The sequence below is a fragment of the Hylobates moloch genome, unplaced genomic scaffold, assembly GCF_009828535.3.
Source record: "Hylobates moloch isolate HMO894 unplaced genomic scaffold, HMol_V3 SCAFFOLD_2, whole genome shotgun sequence".
Lineage (NCBI taxonomy): Eukaryota > Metazoa > Chordata > Mammalia > Primates > Hylobatidae > Hylobates > Hylobates moloch.
This window is the reverse complement of record NW_026652277.1, coordinates 141013887-141038224: the sequence shown is the minus strand read 5'-3', so window position 1 is coordinate 141038224 and position 24338 is coordinate 141013887. Positions and strand designations below refer to the sequence as shown.

The 24338-nt window shown below is 33.4% G+C and overlaps 1 protein-coding gene across 1 annotated transcript in view; it reads left to right on the top strand.

Annotated features, from left to right (window-relative positions):
* The first annotated feature begins 884 nt into the window (after window positions 1-884).
* The window catches only part of LOC131382920 (triadin-like), a 56255-nt gene continuing 32801 nt past the window's right edge, over window positions 885-24338 (top strand). Inside the window, exons 1-4 of the mRNA XM_058435729.1 lie at window positions 885-927; window positions 1684-1734; window positions 7425-7475; window positions 22835-22873. Of these exons, the coding sequence (XP_058291712.1) occupies window positions 885-927; window positions 1684-1734; window positions 7425-7475; window positions 22835-22873 (184 nt within the window). The remainder of the gene's footprint in view (window positions 928-1683; window positions 1735-7424; window positions 7476-22834; window positions 22874-24338) is intronic.

The following is a 24338-nucleotide window of genomic DNA, read 5'->3' as shown; positions in this document are numbered from 1 at the left end:
TTATCAGCTTAAAAAACAAGAACAAAAACAAAAAACCCTAATACATGGCCAGACATGGTGGCTCATGCCTGTAATCCCAGCACTTTGGCAGACCGAGGTGGGCAGATCACTTGAGGTCAGGAGTTCGAGACCAGCCTGGCCAGCATGGTGAAAACCTTTCTCTACTAAAAATACAAAAATTAGCCTGGCATGCTGGTGGGTGCCTGTAATCCCAGCTACTTGGGAGGCTGAGGCAGGAGAATCACTTGAACCTGGGATTTCAGTGAGCCGAGATCACACCACTGTACTCCAGCCTGGCAACAAAGCAAGATAAAAGAAAAAAAAAAAAAACCCTAATACATCTACTTACATTTATGCAATTAAAATGGCATTTCCTGGCCAATGAAATTCTGGCCAGTTTATAAGCCTAAACCTAAATGGCATATTCTCAGTGAAAACCTTCCCCAATTTTAAAATTAGAATTAATAAATTCTTTCCCTATTATCTATATAACTTTACTGGAGTACTTATCACAGGGTCAAATATTTTGCTGTTTGTTGGTTAACCACCTTTTCACAACTATTTCTACATACAGGCCATTTCAAAACTTAGTAGTGTGAAACAACAGCTGATTTCATGTTGTTCATCATTTAGTAGGTCAGGACTTCAGGAGGATAAAGAGGCCATTTTCACTTCATTATCTCATGTGATTGCAGTCAGATGTCCAGTTGGGCCGCAGTTATGTAAAATCACTGACTCCTGGATGTGAAGGATGGCTCTCTCAGAGGGCTGGCAGTTGATACTAGCTGTTGGCTGGGAGCTCAGCTGGGGCTGTTAGTTGGACTGTTAGTTGGACTGCCTAGATGTAGCCTCTCCAGCATGGTGGTGTTAATTAGATTACTCACATGGCAGCTGCATTTCCCAAAGCAGGTGTCACTGGATTAGCAGGTGAATACTGCATGACGTTTTGTGATTTAGCCTTGGAAGTCACACAGCATCAGCTCCAGTTCTGTTGGTTGTAAATGGCCTACAGAGCAAAACTGATAGATCTTCCCTGTCCAGGCCTCGTGTTCACTCTCTGTTTCTCTAAAATGTGTCTTTCTTTCCATTTCATGTTTGCAGGTCTAATTTCTTTCCCTCGTCAAGTTCTGCCTCAGTACTACATGCTTTCTTACATCCTTTTACTGAGCCCATTATGCAACTACTGGAGCCAGGACTTATGTGCTTGAGAGGATAGATATAGTGGTTCAAATCCAAGGTCTCCTATTTAAAGACCTTGGAAACTTATTTAATCAATTTATGTGAAAAGTAGAAATAATAACAGAACCTATATACCTAATGGAGTTTTGAGCACTGAATGAGAAAATGGTAGAGAACTTTGCCTGTCACATAGTAAGTAGACAATGTTAGCTGTCAGTCTTGTCATATCTTTCCTCTTCAAAGCCCATATCAGTTTACATGTACCTTTTTATATATATGGCATAGTCTGTACTTGTGATAGAAATTCATGGGCTTATTTTCTATTGTTTACATATTTAGTCCAATGTCTTATAGCCAACATATGCCTGGAGACATCTGTATTGTGAATGTCAACTCAGATGCCCTGTGATCTTTAAGCCTCAGTATACAAAACACGTGAAGAAACTTGCATATTTTTTCTCTCTTATTCCTTGTAACTTTTTCTTCCCATGATCTCTCTTGCAGAAATTAGAAAAGAAAAATCTGGGAAGACTTCTTCAGTTCTGAAAGATAAAGGTAACAGAATTAATTTAATATAATATTACAAATTTATTAGGAAATATATATTATTGAGAACACAGTACATTAGCAGCATCCCCTTTGCAAATATGTAAACCAGAACTGCAGAGGTCACATGCATATTTTTTAAAAACTTGTATTTATTTATTTATCCCTAAAATTATTTCTTCTCACTATTACCTAGAAAGTGCTCTGATTACAATTCCCAAAAAGAAAAGAAAGAAAAATTAAAAAAGGATTTTTTTTAAAGAAAAAGGTAAAAAATATAGAAGGGAAGTAAAGAATATTAAGAAGCACTTGTCCCCAAATTCTCTGATTCTCTCCTTTCTATTCCTAAAATATATATTTAGTGTATAATATATCCCAAGCACTTGGTAAACATTGGAGATGATGATGACAACAAAAGTGGTAAAACTACAAATAGGAAGTAAGATTTGGTAATTAGAACTCTGCATTCTGATACTTTCAAATGCTCTGAGGCATATTCTGCCCGCTTTAGTCTTGTCACACTCTATATTGCTATGAAAAAGCATGAAATTCTTAATTAAATTTTGTAACTTCCATCTCCTGAATGGACTAACTGCCTTTCCTCTTTGCCTATGTAAATATTTAACCTGATCTTAAGAATAATGTCCACATAAAGCATTAAGCCTTCTCTACCTATTTCAGCCTTCATTGAGTCCCCTCTCTTCTGAATGAACACACTTGTAATATTTATAATTTATTCTATGGTACATATATGTGTGTTATATATATGTACTATAATATATAATTTATTATATAAATGTGTGTAATATATGTATATATAATAAATTAACTAAAATTCATCTATTTAAACCTCAGGGTCTGATATTATTCACCTTAATTTTTTGTGTGGACTGATCAGTGCCATATTCAATAATTATTTATTCTGTATCTAATATGTAGTAATTAATTCAGATACTAGACACGAAGGATGCAAGAAAAGCATAGACTATAATCTCTGAGAAGTTACGGTATTAATAACATAATTAAAATTATGACAATCATAAAGGAGGTATATAGGATGCTATGAGAGGGTGTAATAGGAGATTTTGATCAATTTTGTGTGACCAGGAAGATTTTCCTGAAGAAATAATATGAAATGTAAATGAGAAGGTGACGAGTTAGCCTGGTAAAGGTGTGGGAATTGTTTGGAGGAAGTCCAAAAGTGGTGCATCTACTCTTTGCCAGGCACCTTGATACCTACTTTACATATTTGTTTCAGCAAAAGGTGCTAGCTGCCTCAATATTTATGAACAAGGAATGTGAGGTCTAGCAATATAAGTTACTCAGTGTCACACAGTGGGTAATAGGGAAAGGTAAGAGTCAAAGTCATCTCTGTCCCACTTTAAATTCCATTTTTTCATTTTAACACAGACACTGCTTGCATCTGAGAATAGGGGTCTTATATTTGTATTCATAAAAGCACTTTTGCTTTGAGTGTAGACCTTATAAAAACAAAAAAAATCTATTTGGCATAGATGCATTGGACATACACTGTGAAAAATAGTCTTAGTCCTTTTGCTATTGGAGTAACTACACTGAATTCTCACAGATGGGCTTAATCTATTTTTCTTTAGTGATTACCTGTATTTTGCGACAGTTCCATTCCCAGCCTCCACTCTCATGTAATATGAAAATCAATAAAAACAGCGTCCTTGATTTTGTGAAAACCAAAATTGTCATGAAAACATACTATCAGGAAACGATATACATATATAATTTGCAGTTCACAATTTGTAAGATCTAAATATTTTTTTCTTCCATTGTCATATGGAAGACATTTGGGGGGTATTAATGTCTTTATTGTAGTCTGCACTTATGTCACAGGAATATTTGAATCACATGTTATTGTTCACTATGAAAGCAGCTCAAAAGAAACGTTGGGGCTTAACTCCAAAGCTACACTTTGGGCAATGATAATTATCAAAACTTTTAACTATTACTTAAAATCTTCACATGTACCAAAGTTTAAACTAGTTGGAAGAATAATTGTTAAAATCTGTCCTGGAAAACTTTATCTGGAGGAAATAAATCCGCACTGACCACTTCATTAAGTAGGCTCTTGTAATTTCTAATATTGTTGCAATTGTATATTTTATATCATCCTAAATCAATAATTGCATGCTGCAAACCTTATATACATAATTTTCCAGTGATTGAAAATTCTAGAGAAAATAGTAGATAATTTTACAATTGACAATCCTTACTGAAAAGTTTTTGCTCAATGTAAAGTTATCTACTATTTTCTCTAAAATTTCAATCACTAGAAAATTATGTATATAAAGGTTTGCAGCATATGATTATTGATTTAGGATGACATAAATATATCTACTTTTTAATTCAAACTGCATTAATGCCCCCAAAATGCCTTTGTTATATATGTCGAATATTGTTTTAGAAGAATTTAATTTTTTCTGAATATAATTTATCATTACTAAGTATCAAAGACAAAATTTTAATATTACTTATAAGATTTTAGGGACTTCAAAAGCCTCTGCAGTGTTATTGTTTTTGGAGAGTCTCTTTGAAGCCTGCTGCTAAGCTGTGGCAGAATCAGAATGCAGCAATTTCACTTGCTAAAAATTCACTTATCTTATTAGAGTTGTATTTTGTCAGCTACTTCTATTAAACCTCTAAGAGATTACCCACATATGCCTGTTACTCATACATTCCACCTGCATGTGTACATCCAAATTCGTTTTAAAATGATGCTTCAAGTTTAAAACCAGCATTATTACAAGGAAATCATTTGGAGCCACATTTATCAGAGTTGTGATAACCATGAGTCACTTGGGCATTCAGAGATACATTATTAGGCTTTTGCCTTTATGTAAGGACATATAGAGAGTTCTAGGGATGACCGTTGCAAAGAAAAAAAAAAAAAAAAAACAGGAGAATGATATGTCTTGCTAACTTTTGTTGCTGGTTCAGTTATTGACTTTCCTGGACCAGTGGACTCACTTAAGCCTTTTCAACACACCCACAGGGGCATAGTCCTGCTTTTGAGGTCTTGACCATCCAGAAAACAGAAAATCCTGTTAGTGACCCATGATATTGGTTATCTTCCTTGTGGCATTCAACCCTATCCCAGATAACTTGTTTCTAACTCCTGGTCTGACATATCTGAGTATGAAGATTCACCTACGGACTGAGAAACAGCAAACTAAATCCAAAGAGGCAACACAGTAGTTAAGTAATTTCTCCTCCTTTGAGAACAAAATAATAGCACTTTTAGATTTCTCTGTTATTGGAGTAATGCAAGTGGACATCAGAATTATTGGCTAGTTTTGTGCCCCACGTCTGTGTATGTTTGGATATAATGGCGGAGGAATCTTGACAGAACTATCCTCTTTTACTGATGCTCAGGACCATGCAACTTATGACCCCTCAACTTCCATTTGCCCTCAACATGTTTTTCTTGGCCATTTCCACTCAACAATTCAAAGCTAGAATTAAGGTTGGGATAAGTTGTCTGAAGACTTCGAAACTCCTCCCCAACCATGCTGTACTTCATCATGGATACTAACCCAGTTCCTCATTACCTTTGTCTGTGGGGGTAGTGTAAGGCAGTGGCAAATCTGAAACCATTTTCCTATCCCTTAGGGAATTATTTTTCCATAACAATGTTCTTCCTCAATAATTTTGACAGAGTGCCACTTTATATCCCAGCACCATTAAACACTTTATAGGCCCTGATAATCAAGAACCATAAGTCATCCTATAGGCTTTTGGACAAACACAAAGAAACTACTATATTTTTAAAAATGTTTTCCAATATTCTGCTTTTGACAAACAAGGTAGATAAGCCGAAAAGTGGCTTAAGAGTTGACTCAAACCACTGATGTATCTCTCCTTCCTAATGCAGAAGTGCGGGGTTTGCATGTAATACTCTCTTTTTTGTCAGATTTAATATCCTCCTCACTTCCTTGGGTAGTTAGAGATTCCTCAGAGAAGTCTGAGGACTTCCTAAATTGGGACAAAAGCCCCTGAGGACAAAGCAGATGCTGAGAATAAATGATCTGTAGGAAAGTCAGTGCAAGTGATGACTCAGCCTAGGAACCAAAGGCATCTTGCCAGTAGCAAACTTGGAAATAGAAATCACTTTTATTTTCTGAGATCGTTCTCCAAAGCTTACGGTATTGGGTTTACAATCTTTGAATGTCCTATAAAAGTGTATCTGTTATTCCACCCTTTCCTTCTCTCTCCACTAAAATCAATGTAGTTCTGTGGGCTCTCATTCTAGGTCCTGTATTTTATAACTACTAAACCCTCACACAAACATACACACTCACACATTTAGATCAACATGCTGTATCTTGAATTCTGAGATTCGAAGCATTGCACTCTCCCGCCCCACTGGGAGTCTGTTTCCACCACCACTTCTCATTTCACAACACATTAATCCTTTTGGCTTAGCCAGGAAGTGCAAGAGCAGTAAATTACCCCCATCAGCTTGAAAAACAGTTAATGAAGCTTTCCAGTGTGTTTGTTCAATTCATGGCTCTTGATTTCATCTTCATATGCTGAAGTATAGAAAAAAATAGCCCTATTTATACATAGCACCATAAATAGCAACATGGGCATTTATTTGTCACCAAAGACATTAAACAAATTCTACATGCTTATGGATATCTAAAGCTACAGCTTACCCGACAAGAAAATTTTGCTTTGAAAGATACAGTTCTTTTAATAAAACCTCAAAATCAATTCTTAATACATGCAAAACTATCTGGACTCAGTTAATTCTAGGCGATTACTAGAGTGGCATCTCCATTTACAGGCACTATCATCATAGTTCCTGTATTTTCACCCAAAAAATATGGTGGGAATAGAAAAAGGGACTGAAAGGATAGATCTCTTTCTTTCCCTTGTAATTGCATTAAAAGTCATTTTCATCCATAAAATATATATTAAGCGTTAATGTTGCAGAGGAAGCATAAAATGTGTTTATGTTTTATTTTTTATTAGGCTGTTAAATATAATGATGTTCAAAACATTGCCCATATATGCGTCTGGAGCCCATGATATGGTCTGAATCACATTGAAGATGTGTTTGGAAGGTGGTAGAATAAGTAAAGTTTTATTTGAGTTACTTCGACCAAGGCCTTCATTTTGAAGACTTTAAAAGTTTATAGGTAAAATTGTCTCCTAGCTGAAATTGTCTCTCAAATTTTATTTTAGTCTCATTCTCAAGTTTAACTTGAGTCTGAAGACCAAAACACCACTACATACATGATATGTGCAGGATTTTCTATTTGGTTGTTTATTTTTTTGACAAAATGTGGGCTAAAAGAAATAAACTAGCTTTGTGCTGATTAAACAGTTTTGGAAGACTTCTGCATGCTGAAGTCATGTGATTTTTAAAAATTACAGATAAATAAGGTCCTATCCATCCAAATACTCATTCTCTTAAATAAACAAGTAGATTATAATTTGTTGAACAACTTATGTTTGTGCTAAGGAAAAATGATCAGTTTATGGCTTATTGTATTCTATACTGTAGTTTCTTTGTCCCTATATGAGTAAAATCATTTTTAAAGTGCATTATAAAATTTCCACTTACTTTCAGCTCACTGATACTTTCAGCTTACTGACTTCATTATATAGGTATCTGAAAATCTCTTTGTCTTGGCTTCAAATAATTGTCCGATGTTTCCTTTCAGAACCTATTAAAGGGAAAGAAGAGAAAGTTCCAGCTTCCCTGAAGGAAAAAGGTAATATTATACAATGAAATGTGAAGCCACATTGATCTGCCTTTTGCATATTAAGTTATTTGCAACAAAGTAATGAATCATTTCATTTTCAGGCTCTCAAAACCATAGCTTTAATTTGCCTTCATATGTTTTTAAGCAAAAGAAAAAAGATTTATATTCCATCATTAAATTATAAATTGCACTATGAAACAAAAAATGAAAGTGTAGCTGCATCAGAAATACTGCAAAAATTTTAAAAAGTCTTATGCTATTTTGATTCCATGCCTCTGTAGTGAAATGGAGGAATCTACATTTTATAAATATCCAAAAGGGAATCTTAGGAATAGCCATGAAAACCAAAGATTTAAGATAAAATGAAATAGTAAAAATTACTCAGTGAAATATTTTGATTCTGTAAGTTCATATATAATAGAATCCTAAACATATTGTATAGCTAGGAGGAACTTAGAAACTGTAGTCCAATCCTTTTGTCTTACAGACAAATGAAACCCAAATAGTCAAGACCTTTTTCAAAGTTGTGGTTTGTAGTGGAGACAGCATTAGAACTTCAGTCTCCTAAATCAAGCACTGTCCTTTTTCTAATGTGCCATGTTGCATCTCTAGCCTTTCCATTGTGATAGGCTTGAAGTAAGATGGATTCTGATATGCCATACATCAAATTATGTCCCCTAAAACACAAATAAACTTGCCAAATTCAACGTAAAACATTAAATTTCTAACTAATCCAAGTATATTCTGTGGGCATGGCATTGTGCTCAGAGTTGTCTAATATTTCCTGGTGTCAAAGTAAACATTAAAAATTTTCCATTGTGCCCATATTAATGAGTCACTGAAATTATGAAAACCATGTAATATACTTACTATTGTGAATGTTAGAAGAAGAGCCTGTTTCCCTGTAAAATATTGACCACACTTAGTAGAGGGACTTAGCTGTGCAACTTTCATCTTGCTGGGATTTTTTTATTGATAAGAGAAGGATTTCTGGTGAGCTTACATAAGCATGGATTGGATTTGGAAGTGGTATGGAGATTAGCGGGAGAGGAAAGTTGACAGAAAGATCAGTAAGAGGAATGAAGAATGTATGGAGAGCCCCCATTAGTGAGTGTAGCAATGTATAAAACTATAGCCTTAGGTCATACTTTCCTAATTTTGCAATTAATGTTAAAATAAACATAATTGTTATTTAATGAAATGTAAGAACACAACATGATTTTTTTTCTCAGCCCCATATGTGTCTAATTAAAAAAAAATTAAAGCAACATAGCTTCAAACCTATTAAGGAACTTATGCCTTCTTTTAGAAATGTGTTATTATAACTAAAACTTTCTTTTCATCAGCTTTTATGATAGTTACTTTATTGCTGTACACTATTTTGTTATTTTGACATAATATGTAAATTAGTATATTTTGCCTTGCAAGAAGATTCATATGTGTTATGTTAAATGTCAAACAGGCAGATAAATCATGCTACATTTTAGTATTCAAAGTTTAAGTTAATTGAGAAAGGTAAGAAAAATATCCTGGACTTACCGAAACATTAATTCATCTTAAATAAATTCTAGGTTTCTTTAACATGATCTTACTGTTGGTTGACTTGGATATAACAATGTAAGTTGAAATGGTTAGATACCATTAAGTAATTTAATCACATAATGATACTATATTTCTTTTGCCAATATAAGGTGGAAATATTTTTTAAAGGTGCAGACAGGAATATTATATATATATATCTATATTTTTATTTTAAAAGTTTAGTTTTTGTTTATTTTAGTCTCTGATGTCTGGAAATATATTCTCAAGAATCTTCTTCTACTCTTCCAAGTATCTCCTTTCCATAATCCCATATCAGGTGGTTGGATCTAGCACCAGCCGTTTCATTGTTAGAGATATTAGTGATGGTGACATGGGCAACATATATCATGCTGAAGAAGATGCATTAGCTAAACCCTCAGTTTTACATCATTGTACCATTTTCTTCCTAATTTTTATTAAGGACTATGACTGGACAATGGTTTGTACAAAAAGACAATTAAATGTAATCACCAGAATAATTATTTTAAATCTCATTTTATTATTATTATTATTATTATTTTAGAAATTGAACCCTTAAATTACTGTCAGGATTTTAATTAGTCTTTTATTTTTCCCATTTAGAGTAACAGTGATCTCTCCTAGATATTTGCCAGAATATTAATGGTGCTTTAAAACTTTATGCATTGAAATTCTTCTTCTTTTTTGTTCCAAACAACCAGCCAAAATTCAGACCTGTGATGCTGAATGTGAATGACAACTCCTGGAGATTTTATCAGCAAAGTGTAATCATATCATGCAAAGTGACTTTAACTTTCACCTATAGGAGGTGTTGTCTCATTAGGCTTTCTTTCATTAAAGGGGATCACTACCATCTCACACATATTGGAACAGTCACATCTCAAATAAATCTTTAGTAACAGGAATTAACCTTAAAAGAAAGTTTTTTAGGTTAAAGTTTTAACACTTCTTTTAGTAATTAGAGAGCTCCTTAAAAGGTTTCATTAAAGGAGCATCAGACATAATATGACAATATCATGCACAATTAAATGAGAAATTAATCTATTATGTGTTAATCCCATAATATTTAAATAGCCACAGCATATTCTTCTTTGAGTAAAGGTAGAACCATGTTCGAATTTATGCTCTTAAATCTGGTTATGCACTAAACTCTCCTATTGAATTAAAATAAAAATGTTGTTCAGGACTCATGACAAAAGATTCTGATTCAGTAATCATGTAGTGGAGACAAGGACTCTGGCTTTTTAACTCTCATTTTCCAGGAAAACGGAAGTGCATTTTCAAGATTTGAAGGCTCTTCTCTTCTTTAGTCCTTAAAATGAAAGATAAATTATAGATGGATAAATTTTAAAAGCCATAACCATATGCAATCAAAAGGGAAACATTTAACTGGTTGAAAAACAGAGTGAAAACAAGGTAGTAAGCCAGAAAGAAGCTGTAGGGGTTCTGGGATCTGGATCCTTAAACAGAATTGTTGACCAGGATCACATAAGGCAATAACGTTCATTGGAATAAGCAGGGATTTTACACGAGTCTCAATGCAATTAACCAGGTACTGAAGTGGAACCTCCATTCAAGAAAAGAAGGTGAAAAACAGTTGCTGTAAATAGTTCTCTGGTGCTACAGTTAATAAGAAAGTGCATACCCAGGAAAGTGGAGAAAATAAACTCAGCCCCTCATCTAGGACCTGAAGAAAGTCATGTATTGGAATAGGGACTTACTTGTTCAGGAATATCCCTACTAACATTATGAGGCAAGTTTTGGAGCCATCAAAGTGTACTTGGGACTAGAGGCCCAGTGAAAGATTGGTGCCAGAGGAAGGAATCACACAATTGCAATTCATAGGAAAAAAAAGAAACAAAAACGGCAACGACCACAATAATACAGTTCTCAGGCTGAAATACAACCCGAAATTCCAAATCATATGAAAAAAATTAATAATTAGGTTTTCAGGTGGTGTTGGTGTTGGTTGGGGGTGTGTGGTCATTTGGGGCGGCCTCTGCCATCTTCAGTACGTGGTTCCAAGTTCTGCTTATGCATTGGCATTGCAGCCAGCACAAAGGAGGAGAAAGTGTGAGGGCATGAGTGCCAGGTGGCATGCATCAGTCCCATCCCCTTGCCAGCAGGGAAGATTTAGGTTCCTGATAAATTTAACTGCAAGGAATTCTGGGTGAGAGAAGGAATGAAGAATAAGTTGTGTTGGCTAGTCAGGGTTTTCTGCCATTATATGCCTTTCTATATGTTTCAAGATTATTATAACAGTATGGAGAAAATATGGAAAATATGGAGTGATTTAGACTAGGTTGATAATATGGTTTATGGGAGAGATACAAGCATTTTAAAATGATTTTGACTAAACAAAACAACGCAAAAATCAATGTGCATGAATATGAGTAATATGATCACATATATGCATTTATATAGCATTACAACTTATACAAATGTACTTATGTTTAAATATTAAATATAAAACACACTAAAAATGTCATCTTGATATCAACATTGTATCAGATATAGTACCAATGGAGAAAAGGTATAAGAATTGAAAAGGGATAATCAAAGTTGTTGTATTTGCAGAAAAGTCGTCTTCATAAATATTCCAAATTTACCCACAAACAAAATATTATTATGAATAAGAGAAATTAGCAAAACTTCTGGATACAAGATCATCCTGTGAAAATTAATGTTTAGCATTCCTAAACATAAGTGATGAATAATTCAAAAATTTATTAGTTCACGGTACCCTATTCACAATGGAAACAAACTCTGTTACAAAGAATAAATGTATGTAAATATTGATGACATTTTCATGTAAAAATAATGAAAAAAATTTTGAAATCCATTTTTAAAGGCTTGAATAAGTGAAGTAATATTTCCTTTTCCTATCTGGAAGTGATCATTTCCCTCTAAAGTAATGTGTAGATTCATATAAAAAAAAAATCAACGATATTTTTAGAGTGGAAAAAAAGTTTTCTTAAATGTCTTTAAACTTGAAAGGACAAAAATAAGAATATATTTTTTGAAAAATAATAAGGTGGAATTGCCTGACCAAATATAGTTATTTTTTATAGAATTGCTTTAATTAAAACGATATGGAAATAGTACGGGTATAGGAACGCACACTGAGAGAATGTAACAGCAAGCCCGGAAATGAAGCCCTAAATGTAGGAAAATACATTGGATGACAGATGTATCATTGAGAAAATAAATGGTAAACCACACTTGCTTCTCATGTAAGAAAACGTTTAAATTCCACTCTCATATTTGCGCAAAAAGAAATTTAAGACATCTTCAAGACTTGATGCTAGAAGACAAACTTCAAACATTCAGGAAAATAGAGGAGAATATATATATAGCTTTCGGTTACAGTAGAATTTCTTAAGACACAAAGAGAGCAAATCCAGAAGAGGAAGATTAGCCACACATTGGAAAAATATATTGCAATGCATATAATGAACAAAGAAAAATAACTGATACTTTAAAAATCTGCAGACTTTATTTTTAAAAGGAAAGCAAGCACTTGAAATTTAAAATTTGCCACTTTTTATTTATTTTAAAAATAGCTAATTGAGCAAATGACCAAATAATAAATTTATGATCACTGAAAAATGTGGGTGATATTTGTAATCAGTACTTCTTGGTTAATTTGTAATGTGGACCAACAATTTATTTCTATGACACAGTTCAATTCAAATAGATGATAGAGAAACAATAGCTGAAATCTATCTAAACTACATAAAGTTTTTTATAGGACATTTATGTAAACCAAACATTAATAGTAGGTGTATGTCTATAAGAAAATTTGGGTGACATTAATAGAAATATTAATATATCAGAATTCAATGTCATGGACCTGATAATATTTTAAAAAGTAGAAATACATTTCAAAATTGTTTCAACGTGTTAGAAGCCAGATTAAATCAAAATGAGATGCTACACTAAGGTGAGATGGGACTTTGAGATGGGATACTTTTAGAAAAGGACATGCTTAGAATATAAGACTATAAATCTGTTTTACACCATGCTGAATTTGAGGTATTTTTAGGGCATTCTAGTAAAAATTTAGAGCTGGAAGCTGGCTATTTGGGTGTGAGCATCAGAAAAAATATTTGGGTTAGAGATACACTTGTGAACCTGTATTCTGAATTTGAACATGTGGGCATGCCATGCACGGATGAGATTTCTTATGGAAAGAGCCAAGAGTAAGAGAAATAGTGTTAGTAGAGAATAAAGTTAAGTCTCAAAATTGAGGAACCCTAAACCTTCTTCTTAACATGAGTACAACCAACAAACTTGAAGTCCAATACTAGTAATCACTCTCTCTGCTATTTGTTTTACAGAAATTGGTAATTTTGCATGTTCAGTTGTTACTAGTTTTTGTGTCTCATTGCAAAGGTCCAATGTTGGTTCTATAAGCACTATTTTAATATTGATTAATCCAGATACAAACCTGCAGGGGAAAGCTCAATGATTTATTGAAGGAGTATGTGTTGTGTAGTCTGCTTTTATAAGAAAGAATCAAGACAGTTGGGGTCTCAGAGACTTATCCCAAAAGGCACTGTTCAGAATAAGTTGATTCAACATATGCCATAGTAAACTTAACCAATGTTTTTGTCTTGCTACATCTAGAGACCATAAATAATTCCAGTGTCCAGTGATTAACATAAAAAGGTTGAGTTTTGTCCCCAAAATTCCAGTTTTAAAGTTATTTAGTGTTCTGATTCTGTTTAAACTGATATAACAGGGATTTATTTTGTCTTTTGAAACTGATAACTCTAAGAAGATTCAATTAATCTATATATTTTATTCACTACTCTAAATTTTTTAAATGTTCCAATAGTATTGCAATTCACATGTGTCGTCTTCACTCATGTCATTGTCCTCCTCTACAAAATATTAGAACTTGCAGTAAAATATTTTCATAGTCTAATACTGGGTCTAGAATATTTGGTTTAGCAATCAACATTAGTATTTTAATTTTTCCGTACTTTTTCTGAGTTTTTTGGTGCCTAGTCTCTAATATAAATTCTTAGCACAATTTAATTCTGCTCTGAAGTATTTTAAGGAGAAATATTACAACTATCATGTTAACAGTGAAGAAATTGATACCCAAAGATTAAATGATTTTCCAAGATTTTTATGCTGAATTAGCTACTTAGTATCAAACATAATAACCACTAAAAATAATCTTATTTTTCTCTTTTTCAATATTGGAATATATTAGCAAAACTTATCCTAACACATAGTCAAAATTTTTGTCTTTGTAGTAATTTTATTGTGTTTGCTAGGAATGGAGGAAGGTTACAGATAATCTGTTGATTAATAAAAAAAGACCAATCAGGATTCTAAAGAATAAAATCTTAGAAGATGCCTTTAAAATCCATGATTACTCATTTTCTGAAGAATTGTTAAAGTGAAAGTTGGATCCATAACAGTAGCACTTTCACTTTAAGCATCAATTTACAGCCTAACACATTTCTTGTTATGTCCATTGTGCCAAAATGCCAAGTTGATAGGATGGAAAGAGGTCGTGTATTATTTTCAAAAATAGTTGAGGGGGCCAGGATTTTCTCTGCAAGCGTTAGCTTTACAAAAGTATTGTAGCCAAGCACTGAGAATTTTTATTTTCTTCATCCAAAATGTTAATATACAGCAACATGTGTACAGCTGTATGTAGATGAAATACATGTGCAACTCTAAGTGTAGAGCTCCAATATTCCTTCCTTGGTATTTTTTAAATATCAGCCCTCAATCAAAAGGCAGAATTGAATGAAAGAATGGGTCACTATCTCACTGCAACCCCTCTTATCACTCCAAGCTATTTTGTGCATATGTTCTAATATGCTTCTCTCCTTGAAGGGTTTTGATTTTGTTTTTGTTTTTGTTTTTTGTTTTTAAGAGATGAGGACTTGCTATGTTGCTCAGGCTGGCCTCAAACTCCTGGGCTCAAGAGCTCCTGCTGCCTCAGCCTCCTGAGTACCTGGAATTATAAACATGCACCACACACCTGGCTTCTGTCCATTAACATTTTTAAAAATATATTATTTCTACTGTAAGTCATCTATTATTTTTACATTTTTGAACAAGATATAAGATGATTCATACTTAAACCTATGACATTTTATCTACTTAATTGATTATTCTTACTTCAAATTCAAGAAAATCGATACTGGTACCCAAAAAAACAAGCAAGAGTCTAGTGACTTCCCCTCAGTAAAGGAAAACTAAGGAATGCCTGCTTATTTACCTTGGTAAGCGGCTTTTGCACAACTTTCTGAACTCATTGAATGGTTTAAAGTCAGCAGACTCATTAGTTGAAATATTTCCAACTCACCATCTGCCATCTTCAAATAACATCACAGGGCCTGGTTCTGACAATTTCTGCAGGACCTACAAATGCACGCAGCCACCTCCAATTATATCTTACCTATTTTAAATGCACACTCTTCACATTGGGAAGCTTCAGGGAAGGAAAGAATAATGAGGCGCATATAAGTAGGCATAAAAGAAAGAACAGATAAAAGCAGAGTGACACTATCAGAAGTATGGTACATTGCATTTAGCATATACAAAAGACAAAAGACCATGAAAATGAAATGATGACAGAATAAGGCAGGGACAATGTATGCATTCTGTGCTGAAAAGAGAGAATGCCCTGTGGCCCATTTTATGTTTTTAATGTCCACTCAGCAAAGTTTTTCTGTAAGCATCAAACTCCTTTGGGAATTTTGTCAAGGAAGGATTGCAGAATCAGGACTTAGGCATAAAGCATTGAGTCATGACTTAAGCGCCTGCATTACAAACTGGAGCCATTTTAGAACTACACCTACAGAAACTTATCAACCATAATTGTTTTTTTTCTGTTGTTGACTTAATGGGTCTGAGAGGTGTGTGAGAGAGACAGAGACAGACATAGAGAGACCGAGAACATGTGTGTGTGGAGGTATGCTTGTGTGTATGCCTATGTGTTATGGAAGAAGCAGTGATGTCAGTAGTTTGAGGTTCTTGCTTCCTGAAATAACTAACAATAAACAAATTAGTTCATGTAGCCACTCTGAATAATTTTATCAGACAGACAAATTAAATATAAATATCTGAAGATAATGTGCACCAGGGTTCAACGTCTGGTGGGTCACTTCTAATGTGCTTTTCCGTACATGTAAGGGTTTTGGATAGTGAGACAGGGATTCTGCTTCATATTTTGGTTTAAACACCCTAAAAATGAAGTTAGCATTTTGATTTTCCTGTCATTTTGAAACAGCATTTTAATTTTGTTATATATCCATAACAATTTTTGAGTGTTCACATAATGTTCTGTGGCTATTCTAGGCAGTGAGGCTCCAAAGACGAAAAGACATATTCCCTGTCCTCAAAGATACCACAAGACAGTGAAAAAAGGTGGGACAGGCCAAGCGCGGTGGCTTATGCCTGTAATCCCAGCACTTTGGGAGGCTGAGGCAGGTGGATCATGAGGTCAGGAGATCGAGACCATCCTGACTAACACGGTGAAACCCCATCTCTACTAAAAATACAAAAATTAGCTGGGCGTGGTGGCGGGCACCTGTAGTCCCAGCTGCTGGGGAGGCTGAGGCAAGAGAATGGCATGAACCCAGGAGGCGGAGGTTGCAGTGAGCCGAGATTGCGCCACTGCACTCCAGCCTGGGCGACAGAGTAAGAATCCATCTCAAGAATAATAATAATAAAAAAAAATTTTTAAAAGCTGGGACAGGGGAAAAGCGAAGTGTTTGCCAATGCTCCCTTCAATTAGGCAGGCCAAATTTTCATCCAATCAATGGAGATCTGTTATTTCAATATTAGTACTTGAATACTCAGGAAATATTTGTTAAATTATTCAGTCTAATTCTAGCCACAAATTCCTGAGATAAGTATAATGTTCCCATTTCAAAAGATAAGCAAATGGAAATTTGGAGTTTCAGAGACCACATATTAGATTATTTGGTTAAAAAGGAAATAAATTTCAAACTGAGGAATTGTTTGCTTGGTTAGCTTTTGCCTGTTTGTTTTTCTTCAACTGCAGTGGCAAAAAGGATCTCTGCAACTCCTTAACATGAATGAGGTTGAACTATCACTTGAGAATATCACCACTTTGCTTCTTTATTATGCATGGAAGGATTCCTCAATTCATGAGCAAAGATGATACTAATTCAGAAAGATAATCAGGGAAAATGGGAGCATAGAGAATGCATGAAGTGTCAAGACCATATGGATGTGGCTAAATAAGAGAAACGAAAATGTTAAACAGTCAGTAAAATATTGAAATAAAGAAATGTACAGCCAGATAAGATGAAAAGCTATGTATAGCAGATGCTGGGTGTTGGTTCGCTGTGTGACCTCACCCAAAGTTAGAACAATTTCTTCTTTTGGCAATCTATGAACTGAAGAAGTTCAAAGTCAAACTCAAAGGCAGTGAAGTCTTGTCTTTTTCACAGTTATATTTATCTGGACCACAAAGCATTGTGTCTGCAGTAGAAGAAATCAGATACCATCTAGTATAGCAGACTGAATCTTTGCAAAATAAGCATTCCTCTTAAGACTTATTTAGGGAGGCTTATCCCATATCTGAAACATTGAAGTCAAGCTATTTGGAGTGACAGTATTTCTATATTCCATGCAATACTTCCTCATGTAGAAAACAGAATGTGGAAGAGTGTGAGTGTGTGTGTGTGCAGGCACACGCACACTGCATCACATTTTCTTTTAAATAATATAGTTAGGACCACAACAAAGTTGTGAAATTGTGTGTCTTTGTGTGCAGTAGTGGTAATAGTAGTAATCGCAAGTAGTAGTAGTAGTAGTAGCAGGTTTTCATCAAAGTCCAAATATTCAGGAGATCCTGAATTAAAAAAGGTCCAAATGATGGAAAAGCCATGGGTTTGGAATAAATGTATGAATGTTGCTTATAACAAATAAAATGTTTTTTATTTTAAAATACATATTGTATTTAAAATTGTGTTAGAAAAGTGCGAGAAAAGTAGCTTAAAATATCAGTGAAATGATTGACATCCACTGTTTGCTTTGTACCTGGCACCATTCTAAGTACTTCACGTGTAGTGTTTAATTTTCACAGCAATCCTGTTTTCATTAATGTGAAAATGGAAGCACTGAGAGTTACTTGCCCAGGTCACACAGTTGCCTGATGTGGATCCAGAACTGATGTCTGGCAGTCTGATTTTAGACCTATGTCCTTAGCCACCATGTTTTCCAGACCCCCTCATACTGAAACTCACCTATGGTTGACCAGCGACAACACTGCTAATGTTCCTTTATGTATTTTACAGGAGTAGGTTTTGTGACCTGCTTTTAAATATAACATCTTCCCATGTCATTAAATATTGAATACTACTCCAGGAGTGTGTGAGAGAGTTACTCATTTTCTATCAATGCTCAGACTGCTTAGTTTTACCAGCTCAGTGTAGGAAACTATATAATACAATTCATGATTTAAAGACTGGCTTGAAAAAATAGAAACCTCTGTGACTATATTGTATATGTTAATTATAATCCTAATGACTATTAATAGTTTGTGTAGATAATACAACATAGATAATATAGACACACTTCTTATAAGAAGTAGAATGTGGTGTGCTATGTAGTTTTTATGTATTAAATGCTTCAAAACTTTTAATTCTATCTGTAGCAACTTTAGTTACAGAAGTGTGTTTTAAGTGCTTAAAACTTTGAAAACAGAATTTGAATCCCAGTTTTGCCACTTACTAGGGAGTATGTATTTAAACATATTATTAAGTCTCGGTATTGCTATCTGTAAATTGAGTCTAATAATAACATTTACCACATAGGAGTGGTATGTAAGGATTATGTAATTTGTCATTTTTTTCAACAAATATTTGTTGATCTCTCTTCTGTTCAAAGAACAGTCTAAGCATTATCATGTATTAGGGAAGATAAAAATTCATTGCAGGACTCATGAAGTTTATATGCTATTGGGGTTAGAGAGCTAATAAACAAATGGATATTTACTATTATATAAATAAAATATAGATAACATATATAATACACTTACCTTAGAGACTACCATGTGGCAAATGCAAAGTGTCATTGGTGCAAAATAATCATTATTATTATTTTATTTTATTGCACATGTAAGATATCTATGTGCTAAAGAAACAACTGTGATAATAACAAAATAAAGTGAGAAAAAAATCAATGATATTTAGCTTTTGCCTTGCAAAGTACTTAAAATAGAGGCATTCTGAAAAGAATGCAGATTCTTGGGATTTATATATTGAATAAATTTATTTCTTTTCATTTTATGAAGACAAAGCAGAGACTCCTAAACAAGAGTTTGTCTCCACTGCTGCCCTTCTGACTTAAGCACTTGCATGCTGAAGTTTTGGTCTGCTTATTCTACTTGAAAACACTATTGATGACACTGAAAAATCACTAATGAAGCTCTCTTCCCCATGCCCATCAGCAATTTACGTTTCACAAATGAAATCAACAGCCTGGAAAAGTCAGTGCTGCATAGGAAATGGCAGGCTGCCTGCCTCAACAACTTAGCATGGGGACTTTTTGGTTCCATATTTCCCCAGTGCTTGTACGTGTAGCCCAAAACGAAGGGCTTCAGTGGCAAATGTTTATAGAAATTAGATATTTTATTATTATACAATAATAATTGTGGTAGAAAACAATTAAACAGTGAAGGCGGAATGAAAAATAAATGCTCGCCTGCTGTCTCTCTGGCCTCCCAGTCCCAACGGCCAGTATCAACTAACAACTGTCCTTAGTTTCCTGAAGCATCTCATTATAACTTTTTATTAAGCTTCATATATAAAGTTTATATATATACACACATATGTAAATATATATATATAGTTGTTTTTATATGGCTTGAAATAAATCCTAATTAGAAACTGTAATCTCATATGGCTCAAAAAATACTTGATTGTCAGTAGAAATACCATCTACAAAATGAGTGCACTGAGTTCTTAAAAATCAAGTAACCTAATAAAAGAGCTGCCCAACTTAGAAAATCCGTTGCCAATTTCTCACATATCAATTTCTGCCTTGAATGTTCAAGGGCGAAGTCCCAATTCTGTTTAAAAAAAAAAAAAGAAAATTACTTTGAAAGATCATGCAATTTAAGTTTTTGGGCATAATTTAAAAATAGCTAAGCTCTTTATATACATCACTCCTAACTCTCAATCAATTTTACATTATTTTCTCCATTTTAGCAATGACAGAATAAAGACTTGAGGTTTTAAGTAATGCCCAAGGTCACAAAACTCAGGAAATGAGCTTGCTTTTAAAGTCAGATTATAGAACTCAAAAACTGACTCTTTGTACACCAAAAGAACTTGTCCTAAGGTCATCTTTAGCATTACTGTTCACATAACACTAAAGCCAGTAGTTCTGTTCTAGTAAGAGGGCCCACAGGCACACGTTGGATAGTACCTTTTCATAAGAGTGCTTACAAAATTCTGTGTTGGTTCTGGTTGTATTGTACCCATAGTTGGTAAAAATATTCTCCACAATTTTTATTTTTTCCAAAAGATCGTTTGACAAACATTAAGGCTGAGAAGATTTCATTTCAAGATTACAATAACAATGTGACTGACAGGAGTGAGAGCCATGTGCAGAGTGGGAAGCAAGGCTGTTTCAAATAGATACCTATTATTGATGAGCAAAATGCTAATGAACTGTGTCCTAGGAAGAAAAGATTTGAATTTGTGGGAATTTGTTTCTAAGAAATCCAAATATTCAAATTAGCCATACTTTGGAAACAGAACTAAGAAGGAGACCAAGATCATTCTATCCAGACCTTGGGATATGACCCGGGTGAAGGGAAATAAGTTGGGAAAATGGAATCTTGGTTCTGCCACTTAGCAGCTGAATGAGGTTCCGCAAACTAACTTCTGTAAGCTTCAGTCACTTCATCTACCAAATGGGGATTAAAATAGCACGTACTTCATAAAATAATGGAATAACACAAGTTAACAATTGACCAGCACTTGAGCCATACGTACTCCAGAAAAAATAATTCTCATTACTAGAATTATGCTAATTTGCTTGAAAGCTTAAACTGTACTGTTGACCTAGCATAGATTCAATAAAGACAGAACTATTAGAGAAAAAAAAAAGTTGTTTCCTTTCCAGTGAAGCCAAAATCTCATCAGAACTCACCATCAAAAGAGAGAATTGTGTTATTGTAGATTAAGTAATTAGATAGGAATTAACTTTAGCCTAAACTGACTGAGACAAAACATAGCACCAGGAAACTCAATAATTGAAGGTATCATTGAGTTATTGGAGGCCATATTTGCTATCGTTGGACACATAAAGACATCACTTATTTTTTTTAAGTTTCTAAAATAAAATATAAATGCAACAGCTATGTGACATTGAATTTTTATCTCTAGTTCTAGAGGCATAAGATGAATCAATTTCTTCTAGGATTTCAGATACCCAACAGGGAGCCTTTAGTCTTTCTATATATCCATTTATTTCACTCATTCATTCCTTCAGCAATATTCGTTGATCATATACCACATGTCAGATATTTCACCCAGTGCTGATATTTGAGTAATAAACAAAACACAGTTCATGCACTAATGGAGCTTAAAATCTAAAGAGTGGTTACAGATAATAACAAAATTTTCTATAATACTGTGGCACATAGAAAACATTAAAATAGGGTGTATCTACCAAGCTAAGTGAATGTGTCACAAAAGGGGAGAAATATGTGCCAAAGAGTGTCAGAGTGCATTGATAGCACCAATGCTACTTTTTACAGAATGTGCATTCAAGTATTATAGGAAGTAGGGTGTAAAAGTCTATGATATTCTTTATTATATAAAATTCTGCAGTTAAATTAGTTTTTTAAGTTATAACTACAGAAAATTATACACTGCTAGACTAAAACCCAAATATAGCTGGTAGCATTATCCCTTATACATAGTTTGTGCTTAGTAGGTATTCCAACTATGAGGTCAGTTTTTCTGCTGTTTGAAGGGAGGAAAACTATACTGTACCAGGACTCTTCCATTCATCAAAAGAAGACTCTCCACCAAGAACAGATAACTATAAAGCCTAAGCAAAGTTGGTTAAATAAAAGAATAGACTGGCAACATGAAAATATAGTCAACTATCTGATTGATTAGGGTTGTGCTATGAATATTACTTGAATAGTTTTAAAAAGCTATGAATTTATTCTATATTGGTGTTTTTGGAATGCAGAATTTCTGGACAAAAGACATTGTCCTAGGACAATAAGAAAACAAGATACTTTATTTCACTGATTGTTTATATTATTATATTAAATTTAAGTAAAATTGATTTACTTTATAAAATTAATACTAATAGAAATACCAGGAAAACAATAATTATATTAACCACCAGGTGGAGCCCCATGAATTAAATGTATAGTAATCAAAAACAAAATTGCTTAAGTTGGTCAAATTAGGAAAATCTATGACATTTTTCTTCTGAGCAATTTCTATTAATTTTTTAATTTGCAATATTTAGAGAATGCATGAATTATAAGTCCTGACTTTTGTTAAAGACAAGAAGTCAAATTACTTGATTAACATGAAACTTTTTTGCAAACTAGATTTTAAAATCAAAGTATTTTTGCTTAAGTTACTTTATAATTTACCAAAGATACATATTCCATTAATATTTTGATAATAGTATATAAGTATAATTGAAATTGAAAACACACAAGAAAAATCAGTGAAGCCTACCTATTAATCCACTTTGTACTGACTATTTTTCAAATGTTATTTTTTTCCCTTTTGTTTATACGTGTTTATGTGTACGTTTTACCCCAGAACCTGAAACTAAAAAAGATGAAAAGATGTCCAAAGCAGGTAAGGATATTTTGTAAGATTTACATACAAGGAGATGTTCTGTTTGGTTGGAAGAAAGCTAGTTTCACAATCATGGCTGGTTAAAATATTTAGACATCCAAAACATTAAAAAAATACTGATGCTGCGTGCCATATATTTTACAAGTAATAAGCAATAAAACTAAATGTATGCTAAAGTTAACAAAAATTCCTTGCTTTCTGGTAGCAGATTTTGGGTAAGTTTATCAAAGCACTAGAACCATTAGCACATACACGGCTCTTTGTTTATTTACTGGGCAATTGAACACTGTTTATGAAATGCTAAGAGGGCACCTTAAATGTCAGAGGCTCCATACAGAGTGTAGCAAATGCCTAAAATTTATTATTATCATGGATTGAGTTTTATGAACCTGTATTTACCAACTTTCAACCATTTTGATCTCCAAAAAGGAGTCCCACATGGTTCAACCTAACAGATTAAACACTTTTCTTTCCCACAATTAAATGTGCAAATATTTTATGGAGAAGTAATCCATTGACCTGTTGGCCATTGATCTGAAAGTTGAAATACTTTCAAAATAGACTTTCTAAAAACAGGTTTTGTAAGGGAAGAAGTCAAGAGATTAGCTAGGCGCTCAAGGTGAGTGATGAAGGTTGAGTGGATGAATATCATAGAATAGGGGAAAATGTAGAAAAGGAAGACACTAAATCCTAAGGAAAATTTCAATTATAGTCTTTCTATGGCTTATCCTAATTCAAGTATTTTATATCTTTATAAGGAGATTTATATGTTTATATGTATCCAAAAGAAAGTTTTATATATATATATACATATATATATATATATATATATCTGTATAGTGAAAGTGATACTACATAAAAGCAGACATCCATGCTCTTGGTCTAAAAATTTTTGCATATATTCATTTGCACAAATTTTAGTCTATAAGCAATTGTTGTAATTCACCCTTCTATATGTATGTTAAATATTAAATTATTAAAGTCACTTAAGAGCACTGCCATCTGATCAAAATAAATTGTTTAAGTTGTTTTCTTATTTTTAGTGAATGAGCATGCCCATTTAAAGTAAATTTGATATAATTTTAAAACATGCATTCTTTGGAAGATCAATGAGAAGTTGAACAATTTTAAACTGCAGAAAAAAGCATAATAGAGATAAAATGGTATATTGAGTGTTTGCATCAAAAGTTACAATTAAACTTTAGATATATCTTCAGAAAAGAAAAAACTGCATACAAAAAATTGCTTTATTATTGTTAGCACTTTTACTGGGGCAGTGAAAACTCACTAATCAGATAAAAGGTGCATTATGTTGTCCTTTCCTGTTTGCATAACATTGTATTTTATGCTTTATTTTACTGATGATATATAATAGAAAAAGTAACATGCACTAACAATTTCCTATTATTAGTTTACATCAAGTATTTATGTCTATTTTATTATTATTACTTAAATTTTATTTTAA